Raw genomic sequence first — 22,167 nt, 5'->3', positions numbered from 1 at the left:
CCTTAGCCGTTCAATATCACGTACGTTTACATTAAATTTACATTTACAATAACAACAAATATAAATTTATAGTTGAATTTATATACAATATTCTCTTTACGCTAATTATTGTAATCATTATCTTTGTATTCAGCTGATGCGTCGTTCTGATGATCGCATTGATGATATTTTTTTAAATTTTCTATTTTTTTTTTTTGTCTTCTACTTTCTCATTTCAACTCATTTGCTGCATGACAATATAAATATTATATACCTATATATATTACAAATACCGATAATAAAGAGTGCCACTTTTGTCACAGAGATGACAAAATTCGATGCTGCCGAAGTGCCTAGCTGTGATCTTTTGCTACCAAATTTTTTGCAAAACGTAATCACTTAATTTTTCAATCTCGAATACAATAATTCGGTGGTATCTAACCTAAACAGAGTTCAGAATTAGTATTCCAAAAGCAACGACGAACAGTAAACGAAACGTGTTTTTGCGATATTACAATCATATGCAGTCTTGAAAACGTCGGCGCCGGTCGTGCTCAGAAAAAAAAAATTAAAAAAATAAAATAAAATGAATTATGATCTATATAAAAAATGCCAAAATGTGCTTCTCTGTTGTTTAAAAATGGAAACGAAAACAACAAGTCGTGTGCTTAAATATTAATTAGTCAAATATTACAAATTATAGATAATATATATATATATATACACACATATATATATATACATACATAAATTTGAGGTATTTACAAAGTTAAGTATAAAAATATATGAATTGAAGAAAGGGAGTACAAGTGTAAGAATTAAAGTAGTTAATAATAAATGCTGCTTATTTACTCTGAGGCATAAAAAAAACCCCGCCATTGTTCATTCCATACCGTTTCGCGATTATTGTAATTGCGTCGTAAATATTGTAACCGTGTCTCTTTGTGTTTACTATGCATTTTCCTGTTTTTCTTCTTGTTCAACATAATAAAATATCACGTCATACGTATGTATTTTTGACATTTTTCATTCCAGTCAGATGTATCCTTACGTTCACCGACGTTGCCCTGTCAACATGCTATATTTCAGGGGTTTTTCGCAAAGAGACACGGCAGTATGTTTAGTTGCCTATCGTCACGTTTTACCGATGCCAAGAACATAACATTAATAGTGTCGGATTCTGAATTACCGTCAACTGCCACGGTCGGTACTGCAGATTTAAAGCTTATCCAACACACTTCGATGCTTGCGCTGTATTATCCGTTTGGCACGTAGGCACCAAATTTTTTAAATCCTGCCTTTCCGAGAAATGCACAAACAAATTAGTCGAAAATATTCTCAGAGCAAGTAATTGTGCAATTGTTAATTCTGTTTCTACTAATATGAAGGCAGCCTTGCACGATAATTGAAAATAAAACATTTGTCGCGATGATCTTTTCCAAAGGTGTAAGAATTGATTTTGTACCCTGGATTTTTTCTTTTTTTATTTTGTTTGGTCAATTTCTGTACAGAACGAAATTTGAAAAACAAAAAATCACATTCATAGTAAACGCAATGCGTCGGCCCAGCCGCTGTATATTTATATAAAATACGAAAATTCCATCCATATTATAATTGCAGAGGATCAAAAAATAGTACCCAAATAAAAAAAAAAAAAAAAACGATATTTTTCTTCACTTTCATCATCGCAGCATGATAATCACATTAGTCGGCATCCCGCATACCTAGTAAAACGACAGTATTTGCCTAATTGCGAGCACACATGTGGTTGTGTGTATTTCGCACTTTCGTTCCAAGTACGCAGCAGCTGCTTCTCGCATAGTACGAGTGTAGTTTGTATTATACCTATCTTACCAACGGAGTTGATGGTGTATTTTTGTCTTTTACCACGGCGCCGCAGCTTGCGCGGAAATTAGCTTGAATATATTTGCACACTGTCCGCTCCTCGTTTCTTGGAATGCAATTCACGTTTCGGTTCAATATCGCATCTCAAACGCTGTTTGTTCACAATTATCGAGAGTAATCTCACGAAGAGATATGCAATAAATATCTGGAATTTTAAATGTCACAATGTTGGCGAAGTCGGTTGATTATTTTTCAATACACATCGGCGAAACCAATCAAGTACCGTATCGTTTATTCATATCGAATAATTATTCAGACACTTGCAGGATCTGATTTTTTTACCGTTCCGAAATACTAACAAATGAAATCATAGCGTTCGCTGTACACATTTGATATCAGCGTGACAATGAAGAAAAAAACGCGTATAATCAGTTCTTCATAACCGTCGACTTTTCGTCTCACGATCGATTTGAATGACCCTTTGCAGACTAATTGCACCCCGAAGAATTGAAAAAAGGCTTTTAAAACATCATGGGATCAACCTCTGAGAAAATGTGTCGAAATTTCTGGGTTTTTGCGCTGTAATTTCCAAATTCTTAGTCGGAGGACTTTGCCACAAGTTGCTGTCATGCATATTTGAGAAGCAAAGATAACACAGCGTTGCAATCGATTGACCTTCGCGGTGAATTTCTCGCTTTGACATTTATCGCTGGTCAATCTATTATTCATACAAATGACAGAGTTGATTTCTAAAACATTTTCTTAACGCAATCGCTTCTCTGTGGAAAATCTACTAAACATAGTATCTTCATTAGTTTATTTCCATTTTTATCAATTGGCCACAGTTTTCCCATAACATAGAAAATGTGTTACAGTAACAGCTATGAATAGTTACACGGATTGATTTAATCATTTTTCAATGTATTACTAATTGAAAAAAAAAACAAGTAAAAATGGAGAAATTAAATGTTAATGTAACAATTTAAATGTTGATATTACTAAAATGTGTTTCATATTCACTAAAAGAAATGTAACAAACAATACAAATGTAAAGTGGACCAGCCGGGTCATTATGTTTAGTTGAAATTTTTCTGACAGTGATATTACGTGTCAATTACTTTTTGTCCTCTCCGAGTACAAAAGTAGGTACTTTTTTTACGGGAGTGTTTATAGTCAAGGCGTGCAGGTCTGCAGACACGGATCAAGTGCGTCCGATATGAATTTTTTGCCACCTGTAAATGTCAGTCGAGCTCGGAACGAGCCGCGATCAATGAAATCGATCAAACGATCGATACAGTCGGTGAACAATACGCCATATTGTTTACGATACATGCCGCCCGTACATACATCTATCACATCATACACGTCGCTCAGGAATCGACTATAAACGAACGGGCGGATAAGTACGAGAAAGAAAAGAAAGAAAAACCGATTGGCCAATAAAAGAAACTACAATAGAATACAACGTGATGGATTACATATCGGCCGTAACAATGAGCTTGATTTCATCGTGATACGTTATTAATCCTTATTATTAACCGGCCCAAACACACCTTATTATGCCGATGATGTTGGCCGCTGTTATTGCCGGTCTCCTCCCCCGTTCCGGGCGATGATTGGCCGTTTTTAAATTCGCGATATTATTTACCCGTGTTTACCGACGCGATTTAAGAGCCAGAAACCGCCAGCGATGATGACCTTTAAGCGCGCCTATCGCTCTCCGGGCTCTTCGCGCTTCCATCCTCCTCTCGGCTTCTATTAGCTTTGGAGTTTGTTTTCTACACGCGATTTCTTCTTCCCTACTCCCGCACCGTGGTTAGAGGTACCAATATACCGCACTCGGGGAGCCGCTCAGTTTCAGTTTAGCCGGCACGGAAACAGGTGCTCGTGGCTCATCTTTCGCGTTTGCAATACCGTTTGTGCATTACTGCAGTGTTTAAATCCGGCTCGATCGTTGTCCAGGCTCGGTGCAGACCGGTGCTTCGAGCCCATGGAAAATCACCGGAAAAAAAGGAAATTGGTAAGCCATTGCCGTTGTGCAACGTTATTTGTTCGTTCAATTTTTTTCACCATACATTTTAAATCGCCCGCGTTTTTTCGTACGAGAGATAATCAAATTCGTCTACATTCCGTTATCTCGTAGGCGTGAAATTATTTATTATACCTACATGAAATAGAAAAACGATCGTGACGATCGTGACGATTTCACCCGCATTCGTCGAAACAAAAGTATTGTATGTAATAATAGTAATAATAATAATAATATATACCCGCAATTTCTACTTCGATATCTTTCATTTTTCGTTAAACATCGCGGAGAACTCGTGCGTGAAGATCAAGTGCGATTGACAGTGAGATTTATAGAAATTTTCATTTCCGATCAACGAGTGATTGACTGAAGTGTGTCAGGAGTGTTTATTCTCTACTTCGAACCTGTATACAGGCCGCTCCTTTCTAACGGACAGTTTTCAAAAATCTCAACCCCCAACTTACAAGTTTGTCCGCCTGAGGTGTGAAAATATTTTCACCCTCGTACCAACCATCGTATCATATTTCAAAATTTTTTCCAACTCAGCTTGAAAATGTTCATTGCTGCGGTAATCGGGTAATTTTTTTCGCTCAAATTGGCGGTATTACATTTATATACCCGTGTTGTCTTGTCGATAACTTGATTCGAAACGGCTTTTTAATCGGTTAACGTGACTGAACGAGACTGTCAAAAGGCTAAAGTTCGATAATATTTTATCGAAGACGCTGCGGCAGAGCTCCTGCTGAGATCATAATTTACCGTTTCAATTATTTCTCTCCATTACACACGCTGTGCTACACGAGCCGGTCGTAATTGAGGGTCGAGTGCTTAACCGTAATTATTTGAAATCGATAAACAGCGGGTGACCTGTTGTGTAGGTACACGAGACCCTCGAAGCCGAGTTGCCACGTTGCGAATGCATAATCTATCGATATCTCATACATGCATATTGTACGTGTGAATTTCACACAGAAGCCTTATCTTCACGCAAACTGCGTATCGGTTGCGCTGCGTGCAGTTTCAGGTCAAAACAGCGATGTTAACACTTGTAAAAACCCGATGTGTACTCGCAATTGCATCGTAAGAATGATCAAAACCAATCGATTTTCGATTAAATCGATTATTTTTCCGGCTCGATTAATCGACCGACTCGATTATTTTTCTTCACAATCGATTCTTGTTTTCTACTCCTATGAATGACGCGATACAATATCAATTCATGTGATTAAAGTATCAATTATTATCATTCTTTTACTTACCAAGTACCTATTTGATACAATAAGTGAAAAATAAATGAATATTTTTACCGGAAATTGAAATATATTTTAAATGAAATTATAAATTATCGCAAACACTTTTCCGCTATTTAGACTACGTACTGAAATTTACCCAAATTTGGTTTCGAATGCAGCGTTTAAAAAGAAAAAAAACAAAAAAAAAAAAACGAAATAATCGATTAATTTTTACCGATTCAATCGAGTCGCGTTCGATCATTTTTTCGGACTCGATTAACCGATGCATCGATTATATCTAGCTCAGTGGTCATCGCAAGTGCATCAAGCTGCAGGATTAATTGGAAGTGAAATATCAGTCGAAGACAGGCTTCCGTGCGCTGCCGCTTTTATGATGCCGCGACCGTTTTCAGGTCGAAAATGACGTGCTTGACAGCGAAATGTAGAAAGCTGTCAACGGATATCTCGTTGACCTTTCGAGTGGCTTCTTGTACCTGAAAAGCAGTTTTGTCAGGTTCGAAGTACGGGTTTGAAGGTCCGAAACGGTTCTCGCTATAGCTGTGTAATGATCGAATTGCGATTTTCTTCCATACGGCGTTTTTTTTTTTTTTTCTCTGTGCGAAATTATTCCTGGTTTCGAGTGGCTTATGAAACGTATAGTTTACAATGTTGGTCCGTTACTTATTGGTTGGTAAAATTTTTCCGAGTGTTTTTACATTCATCAAATCACATTTTCATCCGCTGTCGAATATTTTTACACGGAAATGTATGTTTAACTGTGTTTCTAGAAATTGTGTGTAATATATTCACCTCAGAATTATCTGGCTTATACCGAATTACGGATTTGTATAATAAACGTAAACTGTTCTTCTCAAAATCTGGAAGTTTCGAAAGTGAATGATAACTCGTGAATCATTCTCCGATTTTCCGAAATTTCATACATTTTTATCGTTCAAAATATCCATGTTTTATATTGATCGTGAAATTTATTGTTAGAGAAACTGCAAATGCCTTAAATATGCCAGTAAGGCAAGCTGAAGTACAACAAAAATTAGTTTATATTTTATAACTTGCTAGAAAAAGATATTTCAAATCGGAAACTAGATAAAAACGGTTTCACTTATTACCATGTAGATTTAGTCGCGTAACAAAAAATTTTGTAATAAAAGAGAAATAAAAAGTTGTGTGCGACTTACATCTTTGGTGAGAAAATGAAGAGCAACGTATTCATCGAACTGGAAGCCGTGAAAAAGTCGGAGGAATTCTTTTCTTAACCTTTTTTTTTTTTTTTTATATCATACAACCAGTGCAAAAATACGTCCGAGTGCCATATAGCTTGACCGATTTATGATAAAATACACAGTCCGAAATCAATCGACACTCTCGCCTTCGACATCGTTTCCGAGCCTACATGCATATTAATGCCGATACTTTTTCCCATTCCAGTATTTAATTTAATGTTATTTTCTAGTTCTTTTCGTCACTCAGGTATGGCGTCCTCGAATCGTAACATAACTATACAAATTTACGACTGTAAGCTTGCGCAGAGCTAAGGTAGTAATACCGAATCACTTTCAATTGTCAGGTATGACTCAAATAGCAGTATGATCGGTCAATTAGAAGTATAATATGTGTATAAATGTATGCCGAATGATATTTCATGTCTAGGCGTTCGTCGGACGTGTTTGTACTTTTTATTTTACCTTTTAGTTCGTTGGTTGTTGTTTTTTTTTTCTTTTGTCTTTGTTTTTTACGTTTTCTCTCTTTCACGCTATTTTGCTTGTATTATTTTTAAATCTGTCATTCCTTTATTGCGGGAGGAAAACATCGCGCGCTGCATAATTGTGTGACGTTTCGAAGCAGAGATTGTAGTCACGCTGATTTGTTTCAGGACTGTCAGAATATGCGTGTACAACGTATGCATATGTGTAATACTTGTGCATACAAATAGCTGCTTACCTACCGGCGTTGATTCTCGTGGCGAACACCGATCTTACGTCATAGATAATTCCGCAGGCCTTGCAAACCCGGCGTCTTAAACTGAACTATCAATTAAAAATCACAGCCTCTTGCGCAATCCGCAAGCCTGAACGCGAGATATTGAGATTTGGCAACCTGAACTATAAGCGAGTTGGGCCAGCGTTGACTAGGCTCATATAAATTAAGTAACCGTCTTAAAATCATTAAGCTTGAAGGTATCGTTGAAAATTTTTTTTTTTTTTTTCTTCCATTCGGACGTTTTTGCTATCGCATATTGCTCTGCGATTTTTTTTCTTCTGCGTAACCCAATTTCAGCCCGTTCAATCACACGAACTGATTGTGAGAGAGATTAATTAATCAATTTCCTACATTCATATTAATTGAGATAAATATATTTCGCTCGTAGTCACAATGCGTTTCGAGTCTAAAAAGTAATATCGAAATTTCCAAAACTTGCAAATGCGAGAACCGAACTTGAACTTGTACCTCAAGAATTCTGTGTCTCAAATTTTTGCTGCAGTATATAATTATTATCGTCTCGATACGAAATACGCGAATATAAAAATCTCGGACAAAAGTCAAAGAAAAGCGTTAAATTTTTCGGAACCATATTCTTTTCGTCATATTGTACAGGAATTTTAAATACGACAGGCCATGGAGGGACATAAATTTCATTTATTTAAAAAAAATGTTTTGAGATAAAGAGGACGAACAGCATGGGAACGTATATTTAATTATACGAATCGAACATGCTGGAATGTTGATAAGCCTCGTTTTTGCTATCAGGCACGAAGGGTTATCAATTGGAAATATTTTATCGTCCGACGATCAGGCGTCATACGATCGCTGCAGCTGATCAATTCGTTCCGCGACGACCAATAAAAGTCGATTAGGTCCATACGAGATACCCCGAGATATTTCACAGCTATTTATCCACTTTCCTTGTACTGAAACCTCGCAGTTTGTCGGTTGCCGTCGAGTGTTTATCACTTCGGCAAACACGTGCCGGGTTAGCGAAAAAATTATCTTCATTTAATATTTATTGTAGACATTTATAAGTCTTCGCTTTACTTACCACGTATCCATAATAAGAATGATTCAATTGTGTGGAAAATTTTCGTCTCTACATCGATTGATATTTTTGAATTTTTATTTTGTATTACTTTCGAAAAAATGCAAAGATATCGTCGAAAAAACCACGCCTTTTGTACGTCTTTAAAACCTCCTTTGAACCTCCTTCAAGGATTTTTGTGTGACATATTTTTGGATTCTCGTGACATCTTGGTTGCTTTTCTGCGTCATTACGCTCATTGTTGAAACAATTCTTTGAATATTTGTATTCTCATAGCATAAATTCACTGAAATGAAATTTACAAACGTATAGTAATATTACACTAAGAAAAATTTCATTTGTTACAGTAACTAGAAAAATTCAGTAAACCAGTTATCGTTAAAAAAAACTGTTTGAATACTGTTGGAATGACGAAAAACGAGGTACACGTAACCATTTTGCGTTATTGACGATCCTTTTTTGGTAATTGCAACGCATAATCAATTTATTCGGCTTACTCTACTTTTTTAGCTAAACAAGGCTTTAACGTCAATTTATTGTTGCACAAGCGTTAAATCTTCGCAACAGTTACAAGAAAATATAGTAACAGTGATCGTAATGAGCAAGAATAGTGACAGATACTAGACTTTCCGGTGACAGCTAGAATACTAATTTTCATTTTCTACCTAGAACTATATTTTTCGACTGTGGTAAAAAATGAAAATAGTTAAAGACTGATCGGTAACCGGAACTAAAACTTTCTCTCAGTGTACGATGTTGCTGTTACAGCCGAACTAGACGAAATTCATTCACTTAAATGCGAGTTACTTGAAGACCGGTATATTAGGTACGTGGAGTAGGGCTTAGACCGACATTGCGTGTATTTCCGTCAAGTGTGTATAACATCGCGTACAGATATGTATGTGAAGATAATTTCGTCGCTAAGTACGATCTAAATTAGCTCAATTCCCCACGTGACTCAGAGACGGAGAGAAAGAGAAAGAGGACCGACTGGAGTCGTAGCCTCCCTCCAACATCATCCGCAACCAGAAACTCCAGTGCATCGGGAACAGCGCGGGGAAATACGACGCTCTGACTCGGAAGACGCGATGCACGATCGCAGGATATGCAGGCGAGACCCGCGGGCTCGGTTTTCATTCACCGACTGTAATCCTAGCTGCAGGAAGTGTTAGAGTCGGACTACATTTCTCCTCGTCAGAAAACTTTATATCGTGTAAACTTTGTACGAAAATTTTTGAGAAACGTCGCGATGCGCAAAAATTTTTCCACGAAGATTCTGCAATGAATTGAAACCCCGCGGAGAAAATTCGTTGATATTTCGCACGAGATTTTTGAGTTTACGTAAAATTACGTAAACACAGGATCTGCGTTTGGCTGGATAAAAAACAACTTGCCGTTTTTTGATGCGGAGGAAGGTTCTACGAGTTTTTCAATTCATTTACATCAGTGTTACACGGATGATGAAAAAAAAGTTGATCAGAAGAATTTCACGATCAAAGAATATAACGAATGAAAAGTATTAGATCGATTTAAAAAATTTCTTCTAACAGCACGTGAGGTTTTCGTCAATTTCTCTCCACAGAGTATTGAAAACAAAAACAAAAAACACCTGTGGTTATAGAAATTTTTCTACGTAGGAAATATTTTGACCGTGTGTATAATCGGCTGAAGAAGACACCGCGAGACCGAAAAAATGCAGAGTCAACATCAGCGCATAATTGGAGTATAATTCGATGAGTTTGCAGCACCAAGTCGAACGATTTCCGTTGGAGAACCGAACTGTTCGACCGCGATGTTTTTCCGAGTATCTCGTGACTTGTCCCGGGATTTTTTGCGCCGGAATATCGATCTCTGGAAGTTAGCAAGTTTTTCAGAGGAGCAAAAAGCTCATCATAAGTTGGCAGAAACGGACGACAGCAAGGTCTCGATAATGCGACAGAGGAAATAATAACCGGCGATGGCGGATGCGCGGCAAGTGAGAAGTTTTTACATTTACGCTTGAGCGTAAACGTGATAAACGCCACGCCGCATCGAAGCAAGATTCTCGTCAGAATCTCGCAGCCACGTTGGAAGATAGAAGAGAGAAACTGGCGATCGCCTAACCTAACCTAACCTCCAGAGTTTCCGCAGCTACGTTACCGGCGGAGCGACTTCGCCGTACGAACTTGACGACGCGGATCGACTACGGAGGCCTTCGACACGCCGAGTTCAGCCGCTTTCTTATCTGATAGGTGTGTACTCGTAACGATCGGAGGCCGTGAGTAAAACCGAAGCCGGCGATCAAGGCCTTCAGAGTCACGGAGAAGCGGCCGCTTTCCGTCTCGCTCTTACCGACGGAGGAAGACACGCGAGGAAAAGAGATCGCCGATGTCGCGTGCCCGCTTCCCTTTCTATCTACGCATATACCTAAATATCATTCCTTTCGAATGAGGTAAGAATCGCGCCCGCCGCGGCCACGTGCGACACCGCTTCTTTTATTTTCACTCGTACACCTCGGCGTCGATTTTCACCATTCGAATATTCCGATATTCACCCGGCCGGGTTCAGTGTCGCGAACTCCACCTTCTTCCATTCCCGTTTTTACTCGTTGCCCAGGCGTGCGATTCTCGTAAGACGACGTAGTACGCAGCGTAAATCGCAAAACCCGTTTCTTACGTGACAGTGCATCGCGGTTTGCTTATCCATATGCATCGCTTGTGTTTACGTGGCGAAAGCTCGTGTAGTGCCTCCACTTACACCGCCGTCGTTTGTTCAAACGCCGACGAATGAAAGCTCCGCGCTTTACTTTTCGCCACCTCGATGATGACTCGAACTTGGCAAGCTCTGCCATGAGAGGGAATTTTCAACCTTACCTGCGACGAGCTGAGGTGATTGTTTTTAATAATTGATCGATTGGTTTTTAAGTTCAGCCTGAAAGATCGGATAAGCTTTTTCCAAACTTCAAACGTAGAAATAGCCGATTTTTGCCTCCTGGTGAAATTATGAAGAAAAAACGCCACTTCTAAATCAATTACGAGCATGTTGAGAAATAACGAACCATTTTTCCACTAGAGAACGAAAACTATTATTACCCACTAATAGGGCGAATAGCCTCCAACAGTGCCGCCCTCTACAACACGTATCGTGAATGTCTTTCACCAATATTCAGTGTTGCCAACACGTACCATAATAAAGGAATCGTACCATATATTAATGTACGTATACCATACCCCGTAGATGTACCATAATTTGACGATTTCACAATTTACTCCATAATTTGTACCGCAGTTTTGTTGTTGAGAATTGATATTTAGCTTTTTGTTCTCTTGGTGGATTGGGTGATTTTTTCATGACCTTTTTATTCAGAAGAATTAACGTACAGCATTTCATTTCAAGCTGCATACGATACATACACAACTTTATTCATTGATTAATTTTTTTCTCCTTCAAAGAGCTGTTATGAAGAAGATTTTTCGATTTTTTATTGAAATAAATATGTGTCTGAAGACGAAGAATTATGAATAATCTTCACTCGTTATCTTGTTCTCCTTTCCTAGTATGATTTATACCATGAAAATACTATGATTCACGGCCCTGTATGCACCATAAAAATACCGATTCTCAGGCCCCGATTCCATAATACAATTGAACGATGTTGGCAATGCTGCAAATAGCCAAAGCTTCATTGTACTCAAGCTATCAGCGCCGGCAGTTAGGGTTTTGTTTCAGTGTCCTCGCCAACTAAATTTTTTTCTCGTGCATTAGTCTCAATTATTTTTTTCCGTTAGAAAGAATGGATCAAATGACGCGTAACTCGTGCACTAGTTGCACAATATACTATTACATACCTGTACCTTGACTTGGTACCTCGATTTGATCAAATATTATTTTTTAAATACGTACCCTTGCAATATGAACTGCTGAAAAAATTTCGGCTTTTTAGAATAGTCTGGGGTTGTTTTTTTTTTTTTTACGAAACTTCTATAAGCTTTGTATATAATATTTCTGTATATATCATTCTTTCGAGGGACGAGATAAATCACCGTGATATTTGTAATAAAATACACAACATCAAAGGGATTCAAGGTACTTTGACAGAATATAGCTATGAAATACATCATAGTAATTTTTATTTTCTACTCGTCATATTAACCTCTAGTTGATGTTTATAAGAAAATGTTTGAAGAAGTTTTAGCAAAAATTAGCAACATTTTCACTTCCCGCGGTGTTTGAATCTGCGACGTTTGACGCGAGCGATTTATCAACTTCGTTTCTCTTTATTTTTATCTCTTTAATTTCCTTGCGGTCCAGCGCGGCGTAATCGATGGATTCGGTGTTACGTGGGGGTCGATTGAAATTGCCTCGCACGTCAGGCGAGGGAAATGGGCGGAAATTACAAACCGGATTACTGGAGCCATTGGGAAGAGACCGCGCAGTCTGCGGCCTGTCTGCAGGCTCGTTTCCGCCCCCCCCCCCCCCCCCCCCTGAAAAACAACTAATAATCGAAACTAGGTACCGCGATTCGCTGTCAAAGTATTACCCAAGTACGAAGAGTCACTTCGGCATACATAAATCCTTTCGTTTCCGCATCTCATTTTCCATCGGCAATCGTACAACTTGAAGCAATCCTAATTATCCTCGATTTTCTCGAACGGAAGTAGATTCGCTGTTTTCACTGACCAGATAATGAAATTTTCTTTGGAAACGGTACGAATTTAGTTGCACGATTGCAGACGAGAAAAAGGACGCGATTTTAAAGGATGTTTGTCGGATTCCTCGAGCTTTTAACATAATTTTCACTTTCATCTTACACCTTTCTGTCTCGACGCTTCAAAATATTTGGCACAAGCGTTGAACAGTTCGCCTTAATTTTACACAAACACAATTGCAATTCGTTATCCTTCACTTTTTACTTTGAACTGTATACGGCGACACACTTCTTGAGCACTTACATTGCCACTTTCGCGTGTCATCAAGCGCGCGTGCAGAGGTTTCGGATTAATCACGCTCCTCCTGGAATTGTGCTCTTTAATCCAAGTTTTACTTTCTGAAACCTCTAAAACCGTCCCTGAGTCCTAGGGCGTAGCTCTTACCCCGAAATGTGATATCATCCTTCCGGGACCTCTTTTCTCTTTGTATTACTCCACGCGCACGCAACAATCCGACGGTTGCGCTGCCTTTTCCGACCTGCAGTATAGTACAATGAAATAGGTTCACTCAAACTTGCGGGTACGGAAGTACCTACGACCTACGTCATACCTTCGCATTACGATAAAAGTGGGTAAGGAGTCCCACGCAAAATATGTATTCGAGTTAATTATATAACGCGTTTCGTCTTGTGCGAGATTTCGCGATTAAATATAACATCCTTACACGAGTAATTACACTCTTTCGTTTTGCAAGTATGAATTGTACTACAGGAAGTAGAATGGACGTATTCTTTTTTGCCCAAGTCGCCTAGTCGTAGCCACAGAATTATAGATGTTCGAGTTTTGCGCTTATTAACTCGTTTAATTAAACGAACAATCATGATATACTCAATTTTTTTTTGTGAGCAGGTTTATTGGTGTGCATATGCGATAAGTTTTAAGCGGTACTTTAATTTGGAGATCCTCCTGTGAATTTAAAAACATTTCGGATCATTTAAGTATGCAGCAATTTTCAAGCTACTTAACATCTTTTACCAACTTTTGACAAATGGTAATATTAATTAAGTAATATTCTGACCCACGAATTTTGAGTGTGATAAAGTTGAAAAAATTCCGAAACCCGACAAGAGCTCACGATTCTAAATTTTTCACCCGATGTTGTTTCATCTTTTGATTTGTTAGCTACAAAGTTCTTCGAATATCTGTATCCGCTTTGTTGTTTCCATCTTAAAAGAATTCTGATATTGGAAATGTATATAAATTTTCGACTACATTTCCAAAATTTTTCAACGGCCACGCGCTCGTTTCTCTCAAAATATTTAACGCGTCTCGCGTGAATTTCAGTAAGTTCCACCAATGCCTGAATTTCGTCAAAGTTTAAATGAAAAATAAAAAAGAAATAAAACTCGTGCATTACGAATGAAATATCTAAGGGTTGAATAATGTTGAATCTTAAAAAATGCGACAATTTCTCTGATATATACCTACCCTGCTCACATACGCTTGCGCCTAGCTCCTGCGGACTAAGAGCAGTTCGTTTGCAGGTGACGAGCCGTGCAGGCAGTGAGGCGATATGAGTTATGGCGTCGTCGATCAGTAACGACCGTTTACTTTTAGCCTTCGGAGGAAAAATAAGGAAAGAAATGGACGTAGGTGAAGATTTTATTCCTTCAGTCGTTCACTTTGCGCTTTGTCGATAAAAAACGAGTTCTTTTTTTCCCCGCTAATCACTCAAATCAATGAGATCGTTCTCGATTTGACATTAATCTGAATAACAAAGTTTCGATTCAAATAGCTCGATACTGCACGAAAAAAGTAATGAATGAATCGATTGAAACGAGGGAAATCGGTTAATACTATATTCCACCGCTTAACTTTTATACCTCGAGTTATTTTTTTACACACGTAGTTATAGAGCTACTGTATTTTATGTGCGCGTGACAATCCGGTGAATTATATTACTAAACTTACGTCAGCGTGCGATTTAGTCCGTATAAAAAGTTAAACCAATACTCGTTTGTAAAATTCCCGGAACATCAAAGATGTCTTGATGATCATTTTAGACGTTTATCCGCTACTTTAATACCGGCATGTTTTTCGATGCAGCTAATTATTCCTCATTATTCGATACAGGAATAATTCATCTTTCGATAATAATGCATGCGATTGAAAGATTCCGACGCTTCATTTCAAATGCCTCTCGATTTATCGACGATGACGATTGATTTATTTCGTGCACATTGCAAGCGCCGTGTTAGTAGATTTCCTGATCAATTATTTCCCGGCTTAACATCGCAACGCTGTAATGCGAATAACAGTTGAATATTTACGGTTATACATATACCATTGAAATGTGATTATTATACGGAATTCAAAGGAATATACGTTACTCAATTGCGCACCAACTGGATAAACATTACACCGACCTAAGTTCACAAAGGCAACGAGTTTCTTGCCGTTTTTCCGTGTCGAGTAATTTTTACTCTCATCGATGCAATTGGTTCAGTGAAATTTGAATTTTTACCCAAATCATCAATCGAAAAGTTAAATATGTAGAATCGCCAACAAAATGTCTGATGCAATTTTCTCGTTATCGCGACTGAGACACATGTTTGAAAAATTCTTTGCGTTAGTCCGGTGAAGAGTCATTTTTATGAAAACTTATAACGCGTGCACACCTATCGCAAAATCAAACATTGATCGTGACCTCGATCGAAATGCTCACAGTGCGAAAAACTCATGCAAAACTGATTGTGGGTCGTAACTTTATTCGTTCCGTAGTTCGGAAAAAGGGAAAGCTTTCGGTGCGGTATGATTTCCGTCCGGAAGTAAAGAAAAAAAAATATTGTGATTCCGGTAATACCGTTATTTTGCACAAAACGTGTATCCAGTATGTACGAAAAAAAAAACTGATTTACCATTGGAAAGTCTTCGACTTTGTTTTTACAGGTACATTGACAAACTGTTGCTGTGAATTATATTTTCTCAAAGTACCGATACAAAAATGTTTATTCTGAGGATAAGACGAATTTGATTTTTCTTTGAAAAATTGCATTTAACGGTAATTAATCGATATTTACAGGATTTATGAAACATTCCTAAGACCATTTAATTATACTTCCTAAAATTGTTTCTCAATGAATTTTCAGGAGATGATATTTTAACCTTCCACATTTCTACCCATCTACGTTTTGCCCATGTGTCTGTCATTTTGAAACAGTGTGAATTAGCTATTATGGTTTTTTTGACAATTCGGTATCTTGACCTTTCTATTTTCCGATCATTCTTCACATCTCAATCCACATTCCATTAAATCTGACGATTCTGTATTTTGACATTATACATTTAGTTTTGCCTAACATCCGATCATTTCCGCCTTTCTCCGTTTCAGCTTCGAAAAAACCATATCATCGCCTCTTCAAAAATCCTTTACTTTCAGCCCCCATCCTTCGGTCCGTCCAATCTTCGACCCAGGCCGATTTCCTTCGAAAAATCATGAAAAAAACAAAAAGCCAAACCAATTGTACAAAATGCTGTAAATATTAGCTCCCAGTTCCGCGTTGCCGATCCTAGCTTGCTAACGCGTTACACACAACAAAGCAGTGATATCGCTGGTGTTTGCAGATGGGCTCGCGCAGCGTTCCCGGTGCTGGCGTCGCTGGAGTATTGATCAACGAGGGCAGCGGCGATGGAGGCGGCGTCGTCGTCGTCGGCGGGGGTGGAGGTGGAGGCGGCGTCGCGAGGAGGGTCGGCGCCATGGCGGCAGTACGAGGTCGGACCTTGCCGAGGACGGGGCAGAGAGCTGCGCTTAACGGAACCATCACGGTATCGAAACGGCCCCCGGCGGCGGTGGCGGCGGTGAATTCCGCCGCAGAAATCAGCCATCCGAAGACGATCAGAGCACCCGGAAGTCTCGCGCTGCCTCCGATTAACGGGGGGAAAAATCCACCCTCGAGGAAAAGCCCAGGAAAACCGCGAGAGGGAGCCGACAAGGAAAACGCAGCGGGAGCCGGTCCGAAAGCTCGGTCCTCAAAAAGGCCCCGCGAAAACGAAGGGAATGGAAATGCAGGGAACGGTTTGGCCCTCCGACCGCCGAGAGTGATCGCCCCGAAGATGGCCAAGGTGAGGATTACCTTTGTTTGTTTGTTTGTTGTTTTTTCACACGAATTTGTGCCAACTTTTTGCGCTATCGACTTTTTGTGCTTCTTGTTTGTTCGTTTCCTTTATTTCAACAATTTTAAACAAGGCCTCCGTAAACGTGTATCAAACAACAGGGACGAACGTATTTTGTTTCGTTTCATTTTACAAAACCTTTTTTCATTCAGGTGAAACGGTACTTTGGTACTTTTGGGGCTGCATGGGTGCTACGCCTTCGATTACCGAAGAAGTAGATTGTGTTTGGTGATGTTTTTTTTTTTTTTTTTCTACCACTTTTATTATCATTATCTAAAGCTGTCCAATTAGGCTTACGTGAACTGTTTTATTATGTATTTTGATAAAAGTTTACGGAGTATCATTCTACATACGTGGTGGTGGTGTTGGTGAAATTTAATTCACAAATGTCGTTGAATATGTAATCGACGAGGTTATCGTACTTGCTTCGCGCATGGTCGGAATAAAATGGACGTGATAATTTGAAAATTTTCACTTGTTTTAGAATTTGAATAGCCTCTCGAGGGTTTCAATTCTCGTGACACGTTTTTATTCTTTCTCTCTTGTTATCGATGTCACATTTATGCCGGATAATTAACGTTTCTCGTTCGCAAATGCCGTAATTTGAATATTTGTTTAGTTGAAATTTTGTATTCGCCTGGTGAGAGAATTAGGGAAAATCCATTTGTATAGGTATACACCGGGTTATTTTATCCGCATCCTCTGTAATCGCCGACTCGCAAGAGTTTGAGGGTGAAAGGGTGTGTTTTACTTTGGGCTCTCCCTTCTTTTCTAACATCGCCCTGTGCAGAGTACCGAATGAGACGAAGGGCTTGGATTCTTGATTCAAGATTGTTCGGGGAGATGTTCGTTTTTCGATTAACTTCTTATCTCCTCGAATCAATGGGAATTAAATTTCTTTCGCAGAATTTTCTATTCTCTTGAAATTGTTCAAATACAATTTCCCAAAATACGCGTAACTATTATTCGCTATAACTACAATTGTTTGATATTTTAAGTACGATATTTCTTTAAACCGTTGTAACTGAAATAGTCGAACGAAAATAGACTCGTCGGTGAAATGAATTACAGACTGAATTAACAATAAAATGGCGAGTAGTAGAAAATCGTGTTTAGATGTTGGGATCCCTAGCTGAGTTTAGATGTAATTACATAAGTGTATACTTACACACATTTATAGAACTACGTTCTACATACATGTAAACACGATACGCCGCTTGCAATTAGAATCATTGTCAAACATTGCGTTGGTTCGTTGAGTGGGCGTAAAAGTATTTCAAGGTATGTTTTCTGGACTTAGATCAGCGATTCATCACGGTGTAGAATAACTGCTTATAAATTTTTTCCTTACTCAATCTCCGTCATATTTTTCTCTCGTATTTTTCTGTACCGCGCATATACTTAACTGGATTAGCCGTAATGGCCGAAGAGAGAAAATTACCTCGGTGGTAGGAAATGGAAGTAATTTGCCCTCATTGAGTCGAGACATTTAAAGGAGAAAGAAAAAAAAAAAAAAAAAACATGTTCAAACGCGAAATTCAAAGCTCGCGTCTTCGGATATAATTTCTCTGAAAACTGCACAGCTCTATGATTCCAATCCACGGATCTACCTTCGTCATAGATATTCATTGCATTATACGGTCGTTAAGCATGATTCGAACACTTGAGAATGCACTTTACACTCACACACACACACGCACTCGCAAACTACTCAACTTTCGTTCAATTACTTTATTAATTTTAATGTACAACCACTTGACGTGCGCTATCGTCTGGATTTAATTTTAGGGCTAGGTATGCCCCTCTAATACGAATCCACTCACCCACGATTTTGAGCTATTAAAATTTGGCTGTAATAAAATCTTAAATAAACAAACACCACTCAAAAGACCGGAGCCCTGTACATGTATCATAATTTATAAACGTACTCTCGTTTCGTTTTATCGTAACGACAGCTACAGCGAGCTTAATTCTGGCGAATGAAACGTGAAGTTTTTTACTCGTGCCTACATCTGCGTCTGTATAATGCGTGTAGAAATGCAGAAACGAACGTGTATAAGAGGCGCATTATGTGAAACGGGCGGTTGCTGCAACCTGTAAAAACGGTTGTCTGTTAAATTCCCTGCGTCCGTTTACATCTGACGTGCTTATTACCGGCATCGTTATCATAATCGTTACTATATTATTACTACCACACAAGTCCGTTACGGATTATAAACGTATAGTATTATAGCACCGCGGAAAATCGAATCTTTTCATTTTATACCGGTGAAACGCCAATTGACGAGATGAGAAAAAAAAAATTAATATCTTAAAAAAACGGTAAAAATTTATAAGGCTTATCAACGTGGGTGAGAGAAAAATTCTGCGGGTCCCCGTTGCTTTACGCATGTGTTACATGTATATTAATATTATATATGTTAGACGCGGCTTGTGTAGGTAATCCAGTCCCGTTGTTCACCTGTGTCATTCGGCGCGATAAGACCCGCTTTCATCGTCGCTTCGCGTTGATAACGCGCGGAAAGCTGGAGGAAAAAAAAAAAAAAAAGTTGAGAAAAAAAACGAGCAGTGAAAACGCGAAATAAATGTATAAATAACATCGTCTTTACGATGCGAATACACTGTGTAGTTACATTGTTCGCACTGGTTTACACGGTTAAATGACAATACCGTAATTTTCTACGCGATTAGGAACAAAAGAAAAAATTTGCATACGACGCGATATCTCAGGCATTGAAAAGAACAATTTATTGCTTGATTTAATTTGAGTGGTTAATTATTCATTCGAATTTAAGCCTCTCGATATTTTACTTCTCGAAAGTAATTCTTCCATTTAGTTATATATTATATAGTAGATCATTTTGTCAAAGAAAATTATCCGACTATTTTCAGTTTCATTTTTTATCCGCGCTGTTGACAATTTTCAGTAAAGAGACGAAAGAAAAAAAGAGATAAACGCGACTTTGTTCATGGGCCGCGTTTTCTCCAGCAAGTCGGGCAATCTGATATACCGCGTAGCTAACTAGTCTCAGTCCTCGGCTGCTAAACTGTCGTCTGCTAAAATGATGTCAGGACCAACCGGGTCTGTAACTTGACAGTTTCTGCTTTGTAACCGGGGTCACGTGCCTTTGGGCTAGCATTGCGTGGCGTTTTCTAACCACGCGATACGTCGGCGAAAACCTCGTTATAAAAGAGGGAGGTCAAACCGAGTCATTTTTGCTTTTTCTTTTTTTTTTTCTCTTTGCCGTTTTTGTTTCACGGTTCCATATTACCGACGACACCGCCTCACGTATTTTCGCCCTAAATATCGTGACTCAGATTTGACCCGAAAATATTACACACTAAATCTCAATTATCGAGCAATATAGCGCCAGCTTTAAACAGAGACCTTCGAGTCAGGATCGATGGCGCTTCGTTGAACTTAACTTTTCGCCAAAATTAATTAATTAACGGACATTAGACAGAGCCGCCGATAATTTTCTTCACTTTCGTTTATACGCGAAGTCGACTTAACGCGATTATAATCACTTATATCGATCCTCATCCTGACCTCAACCCCCGGAAATGAAATAAACGCGTGTCGTGACACAGAATATTATTTGAACACCGTGTAAAAAATAACCTACAAACCTGAATATTTCTCATTATTCCTAAATTTTTCTTCTCAATTCGAATCGGATTTTAAACGAATTTCTACAAGCTTAAAACATTCAACTTTAAAAAAATTGCATTTTTGTTTCATGGACAAGTATCGCAATCGGAATAGCAGTTCTGTTTTCCCGTCAAGCGATCGCGTTATTTCTCAAATTCCTTCCCGTTTATTTACCCGCCATGAAGTTGGATCGCGTTTTAATCTTTGACGGTTCAAGGTTCCTCCAAGCTTCGTCTTCCGGAAAAGCTCCGCAGGAATCCGCGTCTCTGATATAATGTGTGTACGGGAAGGAAGGGAAAGCTTAATTTTAGTCGAGGCTAACTAAGCGACCTACTTGACCCGATTTGGAGTCGGGAAATGCCTCGTGGCTTGAGGCGGGTGTCGTTTGCGTGTGTCATTCTGCACACCTGCGTTGCACTTTCGTTGCAGCGAATCGCACATGCCTTCCTTCGATGCGTTATCCCGGCAGATTGCGTTCTTGCCGCAGAGAGAGATCTCATCCCCTGCAGCTCGTTCTCTATCTCCGGCTTGTTTCTCTCTCTTTCCTCTCGCTCTCTTACGTAACTTCGTACTGGAGGAGCTCTCTGTCCGCATAACGAATTTCACACACGTTTGCAGGGCTCAAAGTTAGGCTAGGCGAGTTCTAGGCGAGACTATTACGTCTAAAACTAACGTGACACACATTCGACGGTCAAACTCAGGTGTTGCCGCGCGATTTTAAACGAAAATACCAATTTTTATTAACGTACACCATTTTTACACTTTTGGACAGTTTCCGAAAATTCTGCAGTACAAAGTAGATAATCAATTAATTTTATCTTTTGATGAATGATTACAATTATTTTTTATTTACTCTGCGAAAAGCTTTTGGCTAAAGCTCTAAACTACCTTTTGCGGAACACTTGTCTCTAAAATATGTTTACTCGACGTGCGACTCGCGTTGTCTGGTAAAAATCTTGAAATAGAATCAGGAATCGGATGGAAAACAGAAATTTGATGGTTAATTTACCAAAATTATTAGAAGCCAATTTTTCGAAGTGCATAAAATGAAAATAAAAGCCACGTTGTTTAATAAATGTTGACTGAATAACCGGGTGTCTGTAAAATGGCAAATGCAAATTCGCGTGACGTCTCTTGCAGGGAATGGAAAAAGGCAGGTAAAAGACGGGATCTATACACGTACATATCGTTGCATGCATACCTCCGGTGCAAAATTGTAATAAATACGAGAGCGCTCGAGGTATGATTAATAGATGTTTAGCAGCCTCGAGTACCCGCCTATTCAAATTGAGGCGAAATGCGGAATTAATACCGCAATGTCAATGTACGTTTGAGCTTGAATAATTCATTGTATCAAATGCGCGAGTGTCGGCGTTGATGCGCCGACTTATTATATCCGTCGAGCGTTTCTGTGTCAGAATTATATCCTGGAAGGCGTAATAAATTGCTTTTAAACGATTGCTTTTATCTTATAAATATATTTCTAGGAAAAATAATAGTATATCATTATCTTTACGGTAATTATATAGACGAGAGTGTATGAAGTTAGTAGATATACGTAAGAATGTCGTTTGATT

General features: G+C 38.8%; 1 protein-coding gene across 6 annotated transcripts in view; it reads left to right on the top strand.

The window, feature by feature from the left end:
* Nucleotides 1-3,598: 3,598 nt before the first annotated feature.
* The window catches only part of LOC124178965 (serine/arginine repetitive matrix protein 2), a 72,299-nt gene continuing 53,730 nt past the window's right edge, over nucleotides 3,599-22,167 (top strand). For 3 of the 6 annotated variants that reach the window (XM_046562849.1, XM_046562847.1, XM_046562845.1), the window contains exons 1-2: nucleotides 9,590-11,004; nucleotides 16,390-16,887. In XM_046562849.1, the coding sequence (XP_046418805.1) occupies nucleotides 10,903-11,004; nucleotides 16,390-16,887 (600 nt within the window). In that variant the 5' untranslated portion in view covers nucleotides 9,590-10,902. Of the gene's footprint in view, nucleotides 3,845-9,588; nucleotides 11,005-16,389; nucleotides 16,888-22,167 lie in introns of those variants that run through there. The other 3 variants (XM_046562844.1, XM_046562843.1, XM_046562846.1) reach the window with 2 other exon arrangements.

Source organism: Neodiprion fabricii, chromosome 3, assembly GCF_021155785.1.
Source record: "Neodiprion fabricii isolate iyNeoFabr1 chromosome 3, iyNeoFabr1.1, whole genome shotgun sequence".
NCBI lineage: Eukaryota > Metazoa > Arthropoda > Insecta > Hymenoptera > Diprionidae > Neodiprion > Neodiprion fabricii.
Note: the sequence above shows the minus strand (reverse complement) of the source record. Positions and strands in the feature narration are given on the sequence as shown.